Source organism: Calonectris borealis, chromosome 21 (assembly GCF_964195595.1).
Source record: "Calonectris borealis chromosome 21, bCalBor7.hap1.2, whole genome shotgun sequence".
Taxonomy (NCBI): domain Eukaryota; kingdom Metazoa; phylum Chordata; class Aves; order Procellariiformes; family Procellariidae; genus Calonectris; species Calonectris borealis.
This window is the reverse complement of record NC_134332.1, coordinates 2,495,024-2,509,677: the sequence shown is the minus strand read 5'-3', so window position 1 is coordinate 2,509,677 and position 14,654 is coordinate 2,495,024. Positions and strand designations below refer to the sequence as shown.

Here is a 14,654-nt window from a genome sequence, read left to right as displayed (position 1 = left end):
ACTCTCTAGGGAATTCCAATTCACCAAGTGCTGGTTTAGAGCCTCACACATGCAGTAATCAAATGCAAGTATGCATCAGCTTAAATGCATCAGCTTTTATATGTATTACTGCACTGTTAACACCCAAAAACACCTGCATGCATTACATGTGTGTACCTTGTTGTATGGACGTGCTTGCTGAAAGCGACCTGGCATTGAAAAACCATGCGACTGCACTGCATATTAGCAAGTTGCACTGTTGAGCAGCCTACCACAGAGGTACTCAATCCTTTCAATTGTCAATTTACCCTATAAAGGTAAATGTAGGAGCATTGGATCCTCATCTCATGCCTACTGTTAAGCTCGAGATAGTCATATTCTCTCTGTGGACAGGAGGGGGCAGTGAAACAGAACCACACATCCTTGGATTACTGCTTTTTATCTCCTCCCACTTAAAAGATGTACCAGCAGTTCTGAATTTTTCCTCAACATACTACCTTTTCACCTCATTTCTGCTTCACCTGTGTCTAGTGCCAGCTGCCCTCCTCTCTCCATTCAGCAACAGAATAATTTGTCTATGCACTGTTCTTGCCTTCCCAGATGCAACATTAATGTTCATTAGCACACCCTGCTGAGTGGCCTTCTACTCACCAGGATCTCATCCTGCAAAGGGGAACCATAGCAACAGCAGCAGAGCAGAGAGCAGGAGAGGAGCAAAGAGAGGAGAGATTGTTACTAGGAAAGCTGGAGCAGGAGAAGAGAGGCTCAAAAATAAAATAAATTGGAAGCTGGTACCAAGTCTTTTATCCCAGGTGTTAACAAAAGCAACCCCCATCCCAAAATAAAATCTGCTAACAGGAAGGCCAAAGCGCTTTACAGGTAGATCCAGAGTTTGCTCTTTGCACTCTTTTACGCTCAGCTCTTCTGTAAGGTATACTGCAGTGGATGGGGTTCCCTACAGCTGCTCCGAGATCCCATGAAATGGATGGTTGGCCAGTCCAACCTGCTGACCTACCTGCCTGCCAACAGTACTGAAACAATCTGCATGTTTATGTGCAGGGAAAGGTGGTCAAACATGTTATAAAGAGGATGGATGTCAGGAGTGAATGTCTTTAAGAAGACTAAGCAAAAGCATCTGCTTCCATTCTCTATGAAGCTCCTTTAAGGCCTTGTTTCTACAAGATCTTCTAGCCTAGGTAGCCTTGCCACGTCCCCAGCAAATCTGGGAGAAGGTGTCATTAGCCCCTTTTTAATTGTACGTACATTCCTTACAGTTCCTGACGAAATAAGGGAACTCCTCCCCTCCACTGCTGTCTTCCTCCCATGGGTGTGTTCTCATACATACCCAGTGCAATCATGGTTATAATCACCTTTTGTCTCCCTGTACAGGGGATTAAGTATTTCCAGTGAAGTTTTCCAGAAGAGAGTCCATGAACTCTCTTGAAAACCCTTTCCAGAAAGTAGATACCACTGATAGGAAAGACAACTAGAAAAGACAATTCTGTACCGTAACAGTTCAGACCTAGTGTTCTGTACACCTCACCTCAGCAGAAGAGTTAGCACAGGTAGTGAAGGGGCTGAACAAACAGGGATTTATATAACATTAATAGGGATGTCTACCAGAAGAGCAAGACCAGATCTTGATTATCAAGCATCCACTTCCCTCTACAACACTTTCCCTCCATTGCTGCTACATGCTTAGTTCTTCCTGACTGCAGTGAGCCTAAAACACTATCCTCCAGGTATAAACAGAGTTTGATGAGTAAAAAAACCAACTTAGAGCACTGCTGCATCCAGCCCAGCACTTGTCCACCTGGTAGCTTCCAGGTAGCAAACATGTCCTTCTTGCAGCAGTGAAGGAGATGGAACTTGGCCTACCTGGTTGCCAGCTGCCTTCTTCTTGCTCATCTGGCTGCTCCTCTGCTGAGCACTGCAAACAACAGCAGAGACATTCAAAACCCCTCAGGCTCTTCTCCATCACCTGAATCCTGCTGCCATCAGATAGCTGCTACAGTGAGTTCATGCCCCTCACCACTGGCTTCCAAGCCTTGATAACCCAATCTATTTCCATCTGCTCTCTCAGCCTGGTCTACTCATTTTCTCGCTCCCACTGACCCACTTGGGTCACTAACCTTCCACTGCTTCTGCTTTTTCCCCCCTGACACAACCCTAAAACTCTAAACTCCCCCTTCTACACATCCCTGTTCTCCTCCCCAGCCTTGCAATACAGAGCCACTGAAAAACAAGCAGAGAGCTTTGGGACCACAGCATCTGCACCAGGGCCTTTGCAACCCATTTACTGGAGCAGCTATAGGACAGAGCCACAGGAAACACATGCAGAGAAGAGGAGGCAATAGGATGTGGGTGCTTACTTGGCAAAGCCAATGAAATCCTCATGGTTTGTGTTCATGTAAGCCAGCTCGATGTCTATTAGAAGCATGACCTGCCAAACAGAGGCACAGACAGAGCAAGACGGACGTTAGTGATTGACACTGCTAATAGTCAGGGGCAGACAGAGCCCCGTACATTGTTCATCTGATCAGCCCTCTGCAGCCAGACACCCCTTGGCTCAGGCCACTCTAGCCTAGACTGTCCCTTCAGAGGTGTCCCCCACCCAATCTCCCCTCTTACACACACTCCTGATCCCCTACCTGATCTTTGGTCCTGCCTTCTCTCTCACGGATGTGAGTAGTAACAATCCTTTCCATCTCCTCACGCAGATGAGGGTACTGGCTGAGCTGCAAGAGAGAGAAAACACGTGCACATGGGAAAGGGAGGTATAAAGGGGGAGCAGCCCCCGACATGTATGCATGCACACATACACCCTGCAATCAGATATTTTCAAGGGAAGTTCTAGAAAGCTGGACTTGCAGACAGATTTTTTTCCAAGTTCCTGGAGGTCTGCTGGGGGCAAAATTCATTCCCTCTTGCTTTGGGCTTCAGAGAAAAGCTCTTTTCACTCTTGCAGCAACCCTTCTGCCTCACTGGAGACCTGCTCCAAACCCACCACATTCTTCCTAGCACAAGGCTCTTAAACCCCAGATGTAAACACACTACTTGTTGCTTGTTGGGTTTTTCCCATTTAAGTGAACAATTTCTCTAGATGTTCAGCATCTTATCGTAGTAGGCTAAGTAGGTGAATGGCCTGTTGCTACAACTTGGTAAATTCTATGGGAAGTCTCCCTGAGAAGTGAAGTAGATTTCAATCCCCATTTGCTGAGGTACCAAGTGAAAGCATCTGGTCCTCTCCAACATCTGCAAGCAGAGACAGAGGATCCGACCAACTCAAGGGGATACGTTTTCAAGAAACACTGTGCTCTGGGCATCCAGCTGCTTCTACCTGCTCTCCTCCTATGCTGGGGCAGGATTATATGGTTGAATTCTATTATTCACATCGCACCTACACCACACTTTTTGCCACATTACTGAGGAAGGAATCCTTTCCTGCCCAGACAGAGAAGTAGGACTTTACTAGCTGTGGTTCAAAAGAGTATCTACAGAGATCATACATGAGAAACCCTTCCAAAATGAGCACCCTTAAAGCCCTCTGGGTTTCACACCCAGTCAACCTACTTGCCTAGATTCATAAGCCTCTAGTGATTTCAATAGCAGTAACTGTATGTTTCTCAGGTCAGGCCCAGCACAGTCAAATGAAATTAATCTTCCAGACCCAGGATCTAGCCCTTTCTTCCTCACTTTGCCTATCTCCTGTGAAATTATTTCCCCTTTTTTTTTTTTTAATATTACCTTCAATTTGACTATAATGTCAAACAGCATTTCTCAAAATCAGTCTTTTATATCCCCTCAAGGGGGTATATAAAAAAAGAAGTCTCATTTGCCTATGATCTGTGCTGCATTTGTTTTGTCCCTCCAATTTAGATGAGAGCTTCTTCTTAAACTGGTTTGGCCTTTTGTTCTGTATACATAAGCAATTATGACATGCCAGAAGGAACTGGCTCAAAGTGTGCAGCATCACTACTGGAAGCCAGATCCTATTCTAACCAGCAACAATACTCCTAATTTTTGACTACAAATAGTCTCAAACCCTTTCAGCACCCTTACAGTTAAGCAAGTTGCAAGAGCCTGGAACTGAAATTGAGGACTAGCTTTGACACTGCCTATTTTCAAATGTGTGGTTTGTTTTGAATGCCAATGACCCTACAGAGGCAGGAAAAAAAACAAGTGGAATTAGTGTTCCCCACCACCACCTTGTCTTGAAAGTATAAACTGGGTGTTCTCCATGATCTTTACGGTTCAGGCAGCTGGTTGCTTCAGAGACACACAGGCAAAGCTTCCTGTTTCCTTTGGGGGGTTGGCAAAGGATAGATGGGCAAGTTATGTCAAACAGAAAAACAGGAAGTTGGAAAACCTCTAAGCAAGTCTCAGCTTCTTTGCTTCAAATTAAAAAAAACAGTCAAACAAAAAAACACATCAAACCTCCCCCCACCCCCCTACTCCCAACCAGTACAAATGCACACAAAGTGCAAAACAAGTTGTGGTTTATTTGGAACCCAGGTCATCCAGCAACATTCATGTGCAAAAATAAATTGACAGCATCAGTCCCCATGCAGGAGCTTCCAACCCCAAGCATGCACAGGAGAAGCAAGGGTGGGCAAGGAAAGAGGACACAGACAAGCCACAGGATGTGACACCACCAGGGAACATGCAATAGGGGATAGAGGGGCAAGGGGTTATCACCAGCAGTACAAACAGCACCCAGAAATGCCATGACTCTGAAAGACAGGAGAGCAGGTGACCCTTCAAGGGGTTAAGCCTGTCAGCCTGGGATCATGTCCCAGCTCAAGTGGGTTTTCAATCCTGTTTTAGCTGCATTTGCCTGTTTAATCAAAATACAAGCTTACAGTCCTCTTTGAAAACCAATTTGTCCCAATGTTCCTTAGTTCCCTTCTTTGCAGATTCTAGGAGACCTTGCCAGCACACCAAAGATCAACCTTTAGCTGAGCGGTTGCTGACTTGCAAGACCTTCCTGCACTTGCGACATGCTGCAGTGCAGTCTGGCACAGAAGGTTCCTGCTTTTGGAAAAAAACTAGCTAGACCATTATCCTTCCAAATGTAAGGGCTTACATGCTTACACCAGCTTTCTGTTGACTTTGGAGCTGCTCTCCATTTACCAACTGGAAGAAGCTCAGAATCAGGCCAGTCAGAGAACAGCTGTTAATGGCTACCTTCTCTTCAGCCCTCAACTTTGTCTAGTAGTCAAGAGATAGTCTACTGCAAATCTTTTCCTACAGGAAAGCTGTACTTCTGTAGACAACAGACGGGTTTGCCACCTTCTGTGTTCTTTATTGATAGTCTCATATTATTCTATCTATGCAGCTTTATCAACTGCACATAAAAAGATTTCTTCACCATCTGGGGTGAAATGAAATAATTGTGACAGCACACAAACAATAACACACAATAGTTCAGGACAGCAACAAACCAAGGCTACAGGACTGTTAAACTGATTCAAGAAGCATTAGCCCAAGCGGTCTTCCTTTCAAGAAGCCTTGCAGTACTTCTGGTGAATTTAAATGTTTATTTTTGTTATCTGAAAGGCAGCATCAGTCCACAACACAGTGGGCTGGGTATTACCTTACCATTAGCATCAGTCCTAAAGTAGCCTTTTCCAGATGCCACCCTTAATAGCACATGCTCTTGTCCACATCAAGCAGTTAGGGCTATAACATGCAAGATAAATATTGCAAATTAACTAATGCCCCTGTGCTGTTACTACCTTATGCCATCAGAACCCATCTCAGGCTGGCTGCTATCCTAAAGTTGTCTATGACAGTTACCTTCTACTCTTTCAGAGGGAGATACAGGTAAGATTAACCTTCTCACTACATGTAGACATTTGACTTTAAGCATCACCAAAGCCTTCCTTTTCTTTTACAGTACTATTGCTACATATTTTCATTCAGGCAGTTATTTCGCATCTCTAACATCTGCCTCCCTGGCCTCTCCGGCTTTTATTACAGCCATTAGTCTCCTGCAGTGTCACTGCCACTATCACCTTCCTTGCAGGATTATCTTGGTTGCATCACCTTGGAACATCCTCACAGGGTCCTCCACCATATCATGGATTAAAATCCACAGAGCAACTGAGTATCCAGCCACTCTAATCATGGTCCAATAGAGAAACTGGAATTCAACACCCTTGGTGTTTTCACGATCCTTCTCCCTCCCCACCCAGAGCAAAGATCTCCAGCCAGACAGAAAACAGTGTAAGCAATCAAACCCATGAAAATAAAAAACCCACAGGACAAACAGGCTGGAAAGGAGTTACTCGGCCGCCACATCAGCCCCCACAATCTGGCAACAGCAGGACCCTGCAAGAAATAGGTTGGGCAGAGCTTGGGGCATGTCAAAGATGTGTCCTTAGCAGGAGCAGAGGTGAGCTCTGTGTTCCTAAGTACAGCCAGACCTTGTTAGCTCAACTCTTGCCTTCAGTCTGAACTACCAATTCTTATCTTCCCTTCTTTCCCAATTTAGGTGTATATGTTAGTGAGTCTGGCTGTAACCCTGGAAGAAGAGAATTGTAATTTTCAAGTCCTAAAATAACCCATGAAACAGCCCTTTCCATCTCAGTTTCCAGAACATAATTCTGTTGTGCCACAGACATTTCTGGGCCCTCACTGCTAAGTTTAATACTAATTGCCACATCTGCCTTTTTTTTTTTTTAAGGAGGCATGTGGTGCCCCCTCCTGGAGGAAACCAGCCTGGGAAACAAACCCACTCCTGCCCCAGCCCCTCAGCAGTATTTGACACCCTCCATGTCACTTGGGGCAGTCTCCCTCTCCACCTGCTGCTGCCCTCTGCTAGCCTAAGGCTTCACCTCCTGTGGTTCACAGCACACAAGGAAAAGCATCCACTCTACCTCCCACTGAGCATAGTCCATGGAGCGAGAGATCAGCAGGAGAATGATGCAGAGGGTGTAATGCCTGGAAAAGCTTTTGCCCATGCCTTTTGGGACAGTAATCTTCTGTTGACTCTGAATATCTCTTGCAGAACATCTTGCACCTCAAACTTTTAATTGACTGTTGTTTTGTATATGCTACTGCTCAACATAGCTCTGCAGACAAGATGAAACCTGCAGACCACTCATGCTGTGGGGATGCGAGGTCTTTTTCTGGCTTTTTATCTTTTTCCAGGGTATCTGGATTTTTTTAAAGGGGTCCCAGGAAAAACAAGAAAAGTTCCAAATGCGCAGGCAGTGGCAGAGCAAACGGGCCTTGCAAAGGGTTTGACCCACACTGATGTGCATGCCACTGAGCCAGACAGAGGAAAAGGGTATGCTAGAGTAATCCACTGGATCCCAGCTCACTTCTCAGCTAAAGAGCCCATGAGCTAAAGCCCACTTCTCTTGGCCTGCTTTTAAACTACTCTTATACCTGCAGGTTGCTGCTCTCCTTTAGATGCATCTTTATATCAGTTTTCTCCCACTAGGTTTGCTGGAGCTTATGGAGTGTGTGTGGAGAAACAGCATGGAAGTGTGTGGCAAGGGGGTGGGCATTGACCTTTCTTTGCATTTTTTGTTTCTTTACCTTTTCGCTACACTTTCTGATGGTGGATGTGAGCTCACTCACTACCATATCCACACACTTCAGACTCGGTTCCTTCAACTTCTGCACCTGCTTTTTCACTATGGCTTCAAAAGCGAGGTCAGGCGTGAAGAGACCCGTTCTGCATGGCAGGGGCAGGGTGGGAGGAAGCAACGAGGAAGAAGAAAGCGAAGCAGAGAAAAAGCAGGAAGGAGGAGGAAAGAAAAGGAAGGAAAAGGGAAAAGAGAGAAAACACAAGGCAAAATGAGAAGTGAGACTTTGGTTCATTCCACTAGTTTATTGAACCAGGTGAGCATTGCTATGGGGCCTGTGCACTGCCAAGTATCAGGAGAGTCTACAGGCAAATGGAAGCAGCAAAGGGGAATGAGGTAGGAGCAGCTGGGCCACTGAAATGGTGAACTGTCAAGAGCAAGATGAATGGATGGAACCCCCCAGGGATCAAGTGATCTCTTCCTGAAGGAAAGCTTCTTTGGATTTTAAGACAAAGCTGCTTGCCACAGTGAGCCACCATCTCTCTTCCTACAGGCTCACCATGTCTCTGTCGCGCATTCCCCTTTCCTTTGCACCACGGTTATCTCCCCTTCATGTTTTCCTTATTCCAGCTGCAGGAAGCCTGAACAGGAGCCAAGCTAAGACTTGCACTTGCAATGTCACTTGCATCTTGTTTTGGCAGAACTGAACTGAATTGATGTCTCTCAGTTTGAGGGGCTCAGACAAACTGCTCCATTTATGGAGCATATTTCATCTCAACTCACCTTCCCTGCAACATCAACTTCCTCAGTAAGATGTACCCCATATTTAGGAAGATGCAAACATGCTGCAGGGCATCCATAGCTATACAAAGCATCCATTCCGCCCCAGCTAACCTGTAGCATCAGACCCAATACAGGCCTGTCGACATTTATAAGGAAGTATTAATTTCCACTGATGCTAAGTGGCCTGTATTCTCAGTGGCTCCACTATGAAAGAGCAGAAAGTCCACAGAAACTAAAATATGGCCAAGATTAATGCAATTCAAGAGTACTGCACCCAAGAAGTTTTTCAGCACATCTTTAACACTTTAGAGCTTCTACTAGGATGCTCTTTGTTACAAAATCTGTGTTACTTATTTTAGCATGCGGCATTACTGCTTTGCAAGTGCTTTCAAGGAGAGGATGTCCCCTTGACACAGGAAGGTGATACTGCCTTTCTAAAAGTACAGTTAATAGTCAAACCTGGGGTGCATACAGCTGACAACCAATCCAGGGCTAGCTATAAATAACCACCACTTCATTTAAATCAGATATTTCCCCCTTCACCTTATCTTTCACATCTCTCGATAACACCTGCAAGACCCCAAGCAACATGAGTATTAAAACACTCTTCAACACTATTATAGGACCTACAACTAGTTTGCCTTTTAAGCAGCAAAGAGTTGGAATACGTTACAGGATTTAGCGTCACCCAAGGGTCTCCCTCAAGGTGCCAACAAAGCCCCTTTTGAGCAAAGCAAGGGCATTTCCAGAGTTAAGTTCACATCCTCTGACTCAGCAGCCGTTTCCTACTAATCCAGTTGCCCTGCTAAGCACAATATACACTGTTTCCCCCACCAGACTCGGGGGGCCCTGCACAAAAAGACAGTCCCTTCCAGTACCTGAGTATCACCTGAATGACAATATTTTCTTTCTTCAGATAGAAAATTGTAACTACAACTACTACAGCACACAGAGCAACTAGCACTGAAGTCAACCATCAAATTCTTAGCAGTAGGATCTAAGCTAAAACGGAATGCTTTAATCCTGAATCTGAGACATTTCCCCCCATCCCTGTGGCCTCTTCCCCTCCTTTATTTCCCACCCTGCTGTACCCACCACCTAATCACTTGGGGAACCTGCTGCCATCAGAACAGATGGTCTATTCTGAAATTGTTAGTAAAAGAGGGAACAAAAGAAACAGTGAAGGAAGATGTGGGAAATGGAGGGAAGGATGCAAAGAGAGAATGAATGGGAGATTTTGAATAGCAACTGATGGATGGAGAACAAACCAAGAGAAGCTTCAGAGGGCATGAAAAAGGAGGGCCCTTCTGATCCAGTTAGCAGGGGACTCTGGATACTTGGCAGCCCGAGGGCCTGTGCTTACCTGTCGCCAGGCTCTAATGGCAATTTTCTGGGTGCTCCCCACAGTCACACACCCCAAAAGAGGACAGCAGGACAGAAAAAGGAAGCTCCTCCAGCACTCTAGAAACCTGAGCAATCTCTCACTGCATCCACTTTGCTTTCCCAGCCTGTCCTGGGGGGCAAAGCATGTGCCTGCATGCCTGAGCCCTTCTGTAGAGGCTCTTGGCCCTAAGGACTAGGCATCACCACTTGGGCACCTTTCCCCACCTTTGCAGAGAGAGTGTCAGACTCTCCAGACACCTCCTGCAATGCCCATTTACCTGCACCTGAATAGCCAGTGGCGATTCCAGTTTCCAGTGCCCATACCACCATCCTAACTGAGGTCCCTTTTCACCAGCATCTAGCCCTGCCTGAAGCAGCAAGCCATAGCTGAGAGGAATGGCATAAGTCTTCTTATCTTGTTGCCTTTCAACCCCAACAGTAGAAACAAAAGCTGCCATATCCAAAGGGCAGAATCAAGGCAGGTTCCCTCCCTCAGCCCCAACAAATACCAGTATGGATCCCAGAGGGCAAAACCTGAAGCCCCCTCTCTCTCAGAGAGAGCAGGAGGACCCCAGAGGTTGATGGACATTTCTAACTTGCTTCTTCTCAGCCATGTGCTGCTCTTCCAGAACAGGATATGGACCAAGCCAACCAGAAACCAAGCCAAACACCACAGGAACGTTCCCCTGCGATACGGCCCACAGCTATAACTGCTGCAGCCTCTGAAGTTCAGCCCCATACACCCCCCCCCCAGCAGCACCCAAAAGCTAGTTTGGGATTAACCCTCTCACTTCTACAAGAACAGAGGGGGCAAAATTTAAATCCCAGTTTCTGGCTTGGGAAATAAACCCAGATACTAAATTTAAAGTCAAATGTGGCCACATAAGAAATACCCTTGGTTTCTGAAGGAATCAAGAGTCATGCTACGGACAGAGGGGTGGCAGGGACATCTCCAGCACCCCTCAGCTCTAAAACATTTAGGAAGCAGGGCCATGGCCCATGTCCCACAGCACTTCCCTTCCTGTTTGGCTTGTTGGCTGGATCGCCCCTGGCTGGTACCGCTCAGGTCTAGTCATGCTGAGGGGGTGGTTAGAAAGAGGGAGTGTGGCTGCAGGCAAGTCCCTGCCCAGGTCACAGTGCTGCGCCGCAGCCAGCGAGCAGAGGAAAGTGCCAGCTCCATGCTGCCTCTGGTTACCTTCTTGGTGCACTGTCTAACGGTATTGATTAACTCCGAAATGACCATGTCCACGCATTTCAGGCAAGGTTCTTTAATCTTCTTCACCTGCTTTTTCACAATGGTCTCAAAGGCCATGTCGGGCGTGAAGAGACCGGTTCTAAACACCCAGGGTGGGGACAAGACAAGGCAGGAGGGGGAGAAGGGGCAAGGAGAATGTCACAGTATTACACACACATCTTGGAGCAGGCACCGCCACCACTGAAACCCGGCACGCAGGGCTGGGGAGCGTCATGTCCCCCGGCCAAGCCCTGACTGGAACCCATGGAAAATGGGGGTCACTTGCACCTCCCAGGAAGGAGGTGCTGAGGGCAAAATGGATCCCAGCTGGACAGCCATGGCCAGGCCACCATTTCACCTCAGCTCCCAGGCCTAAGGGTGGCAGGGGATGACCCCTCTGCAGCACATTTGACCTCAGAGTTGTGCAGCAGATAAGAGGTCTTTTTGAAAGATTTTCTTAATCATTAGTACATTAACACATTTGATAACCTTCCTCAAACTCAGCTAGTGACTGAGCAAAAGGAATGAAAACAAATCTGGGTCAGTTCTTCCTCACATCCCAGCATGCAGGAAGGGCTCCGACAGGCACCAGGCCCTGGTCACCTTCCCAGGCCGCAGGGTCTCAGGGCCGTGCTTCCTGACAGCTACCCTCTGCTGAGGGGAACACAAGCGTGTTTGCTAACTATGTCCATTGGGATCCTGGTGATGGGCACCCCAATGCTCCCTGAGGGAGAGGTGCTCAGCACCAGCAACTGTTTTGAACAACTAACTTTTGGTTAGTATGGAGGCAGAAAGTGAGAACCAATGTTTAAAACTAAATGAAAGAGTGGTATGGGCTTGCATCCCTCTTTCTATCCTTTCTTTCTTATGTCAAGACACAAGAAGGAAGGAGAAAGTGTCTAGTCACCAAGCAATTTTACCTTTTAGGCTTCTGTGACTCTCACATAGGAAAAGAAAGCAAGCTGACTTGGATGATTGTCCTACTCCCAGATTCAAGCCACTGGGGTGGTCCAAGGAGATTATCCCTCCCCTCTGGCTGACCTACCGTACCTCTGAAGTCTTCAACTCCACTTGGAAGGTCTAGAAGTATTTACAAGGCTATGCAGCCAATGGTCTGCCTAGTGCGTGATACGTGCCTGATACCATGGATGTTCTTGATGGCGTAGCTAATCTCCCGCCGCAGTTCCTTCTCATCAAACTCCATCTGCACCAAGAGAGAAGTTTATCAGAAACTGTCTGACACTTATTTGCGCAACCCCAGGATACACAACACCACGCTTTACAGAGAAGACGTCCCATGCCAGCACTATCACGTCACAGATGAGATATTAGCCCAAGTGTTGGATACAGAGTCCAGCCATAAAGCTTCTATTGCCAATACAGACATCCTGGACAAACATGAATAGGTAAGGGCCTACATTAACAGATGCCAAGCCCCAGAAGCTCCCAAGGACCTTCTTAGTGATAAAGCAAGACGACTGAAGTGTTAGATTGCTTTCTAAAACAAACTGGTTTGCCTCCCAAGATTTAGCATGAGGTCTTGGCAGCTGTTTTTTCAGTGAACACCAAAAATAGATTTACAATTCACATACAAAAATGTATTATCCAATACAAGGCAGCCTCTTGTATTTCACTAAAAAGGCCTCATCTTATTCAAATGCAAAAAAAAGAAACAAAATGCAGAAAATCCAGGAGTGGAATGATTTGGCTCTCAAGTCTGTTCCAACTGACATTAAAAAGTTTTTTCCATACTTTTTCTGATCAGGTTGATGTACTTTGCCATCCAAGAAAACTATCATTCAATAAAAATCCTCGTCAACTGTTATGACAGTAGAACAGTTTCTACCCTGTTCCCACCTCTAGGCCGTTGAGAGGGGACAGACAGAAGTAATTCCAGGTATATCTACATCCTCTTTCCTGCTTCCTGCATATCCATTAGGGCAACTTTGGGTCTAGTCTGGTGCTCAGGATCAAGGAAGAACAAGATTCAGCACCATTCATACTATGTGAAATGCAGTCAAAGTAGCTTTGACACAACATATCTGCAAGGACATTCAGTCATTGATTTACTATTGTCTGTGTTAAAGAAAGTTATTTTGCACATTTAATTTAGCATTTAGGAATTAAGCCAAAGAAATATTGTCATTTAACTAAGAGAAAGTTAAGTTCTGTGACAAGGACAGGGACTGAGGGAAAGGTCAGTACAATGGGAAGGCTCCAATAAAGGAGACAAAGAAAGTAAAAAAGGTGCTAAAAGAAGAAACATGAAACAAAGTAGTCAAAGGGAAAGATGATGAAAGACAGCAACAGGAGAAGGGAGACAGGCAGAAGAGGTAACAGACAACAGGCAAGCAAAGTGGATCTCAGCAGCACAGGGAAGCAGTACCTTCACCAGTTCGAAGGGGAAACGCTCATGGAAAATGCGGTTAATCCTAGCTCCTCCTGACAGCTCATAGGTATCAATTTGGTCTCCAGAGCCTTCAATGCGTTTCTCAAAGTCCACAGCAAACTGCTGGACCATCCTGAAAGAAAACAAAAAGCATGAAGTAAGAAGTCATGGCTGAGCAGTCATCTCCAGGGAGGAACATGCAGCTGAGGCCACTTACTGAAGCAGAGCTTTGGTCTTGCGAGCAGGGTCATCAGGGCGAAAATTCTTGTACTCCTCCACCTCCTTCTCAATAGAGAGAAGCTGGCTTTGGAGCTTGTTCCGCAGCCCTGGCAGGGTGTCACGGATGTGGTTGGTCAATTGCTGCACAAGAAGAAAGTTAAAGATGGTAATAAACTTCTAGGTGGTTATAAACTTCTAGGTGGTTACTGGGAAGAGTTTGCTACCTCCGCACCACAAAGTAAAGAGGAATGCTCCTCTCTGTGTTCAATCCTTCTGAGTGGTCCTAATAAAAAGTCTATCCCAGGACAGACACCAGTCATGATCTGGGTGTATCCTGCCTCTCCAACTCCTACCTATTTCACCTCTCTATTCTTGACCTTCATTTTACCTCCTAGTCTGGTACAAAACTCCCATTCATACAAGCCTCCTGTCTCCAACCCAAGAATAAGCTTTACATACAAGTATTAGAATTTGCTATTTACACAAGGGTAAAGGCTACTCTGTCTTCAGATTAGCAAACCACTGACACCCAAGGTGGTGGTGAAGCCCTTTTTCAACAATAAGGGTGACAAGGCAAGGTGGAAGGAGCCAAAACCACTGATGAGGCTCTAATAAGAGGGTTTCCACAGAGCTCAGCTGTGGAAAACTCCAGTTTAAAGATTAATATTTAAATAAGGAGGAAAAAGGACAAAGTAGTTCTTCACTTAAGGGAGTATTTCAAGGGAGCAGAGAGGGAAGCAACAGTAAGTTGCTACTCTGAGACAGGAGATAAGACAGCCTTAATAGATAGAAAAATGACTACCAGTATCACATTTAAATCAATCTTTGCAGCCTACTGTTAGGTACAGACACCACTAGAAATTTAGAAGGTATCTTTTAGCTTAACCAGAAAGACCTTGCATTCTGATAGCGTAAACGCCATGAACCAACTATTGATTTTGCACCAGTGTCACTGAGAGGATAAAGCAGCGCTCTGCCTTTGTGTGTAAGCTCCATTATTGGCCTTAATATATAATACTGATACAGTGAAGCACAAGTTAGGCACACTTCATAGGACCTAGCGCTAAAATGCCTTTTATGATGCAGAGAAGGAAGTATTAACCAATCTTCATAAGTCTCACCACAGCAA

The 14,654-nt window shown here is 45.9% G+C and overlaps 1 protein-coding gene across 2 annotated transcripts in view; it reads right to left on the bottom strand.

Moving 5' to 3' along the window:
• DNM1 (dynamin 1) overlaps positions 1-14,654 on the bottom strand; it is a 70,049-nt gene that overhangs the window by 25,683 nt on the left and 29,712 nt on the right. For both annotated transcript variants that reach the window (XM_075170365.1, XM_075170363.1), the window contains exons 7-13: positions 13,524-13,666; positions 13,304-13,439; positions 12,054-12,121; positions 10,879-11,017; positions 2,631-2,717; positions 2,352-2,422; positions 1,858-1,909 (exon numbers count right to left, since the gene is read on the bottom strand). In XM_075170365.1, the coding sequence (XP_075026466.1) occupies positions 1,858-1,909; positions 2,352-2,422; positions 2,631-2,717; positions 10,879-11,017; positions 12,054-12,121; positions 13,304-13,439; positions 13,524-13,666 (696 nt within the window). The remainder of the gene's footprint in view (positions 1-1,857; positions 1,910-2,351; positions 2,423-2,630; positions 2,718-10,878; positions 11,018-12,053; positions 12,122-13,303; positions 13,440-13,523; positions 13,667-14,654) is intronic.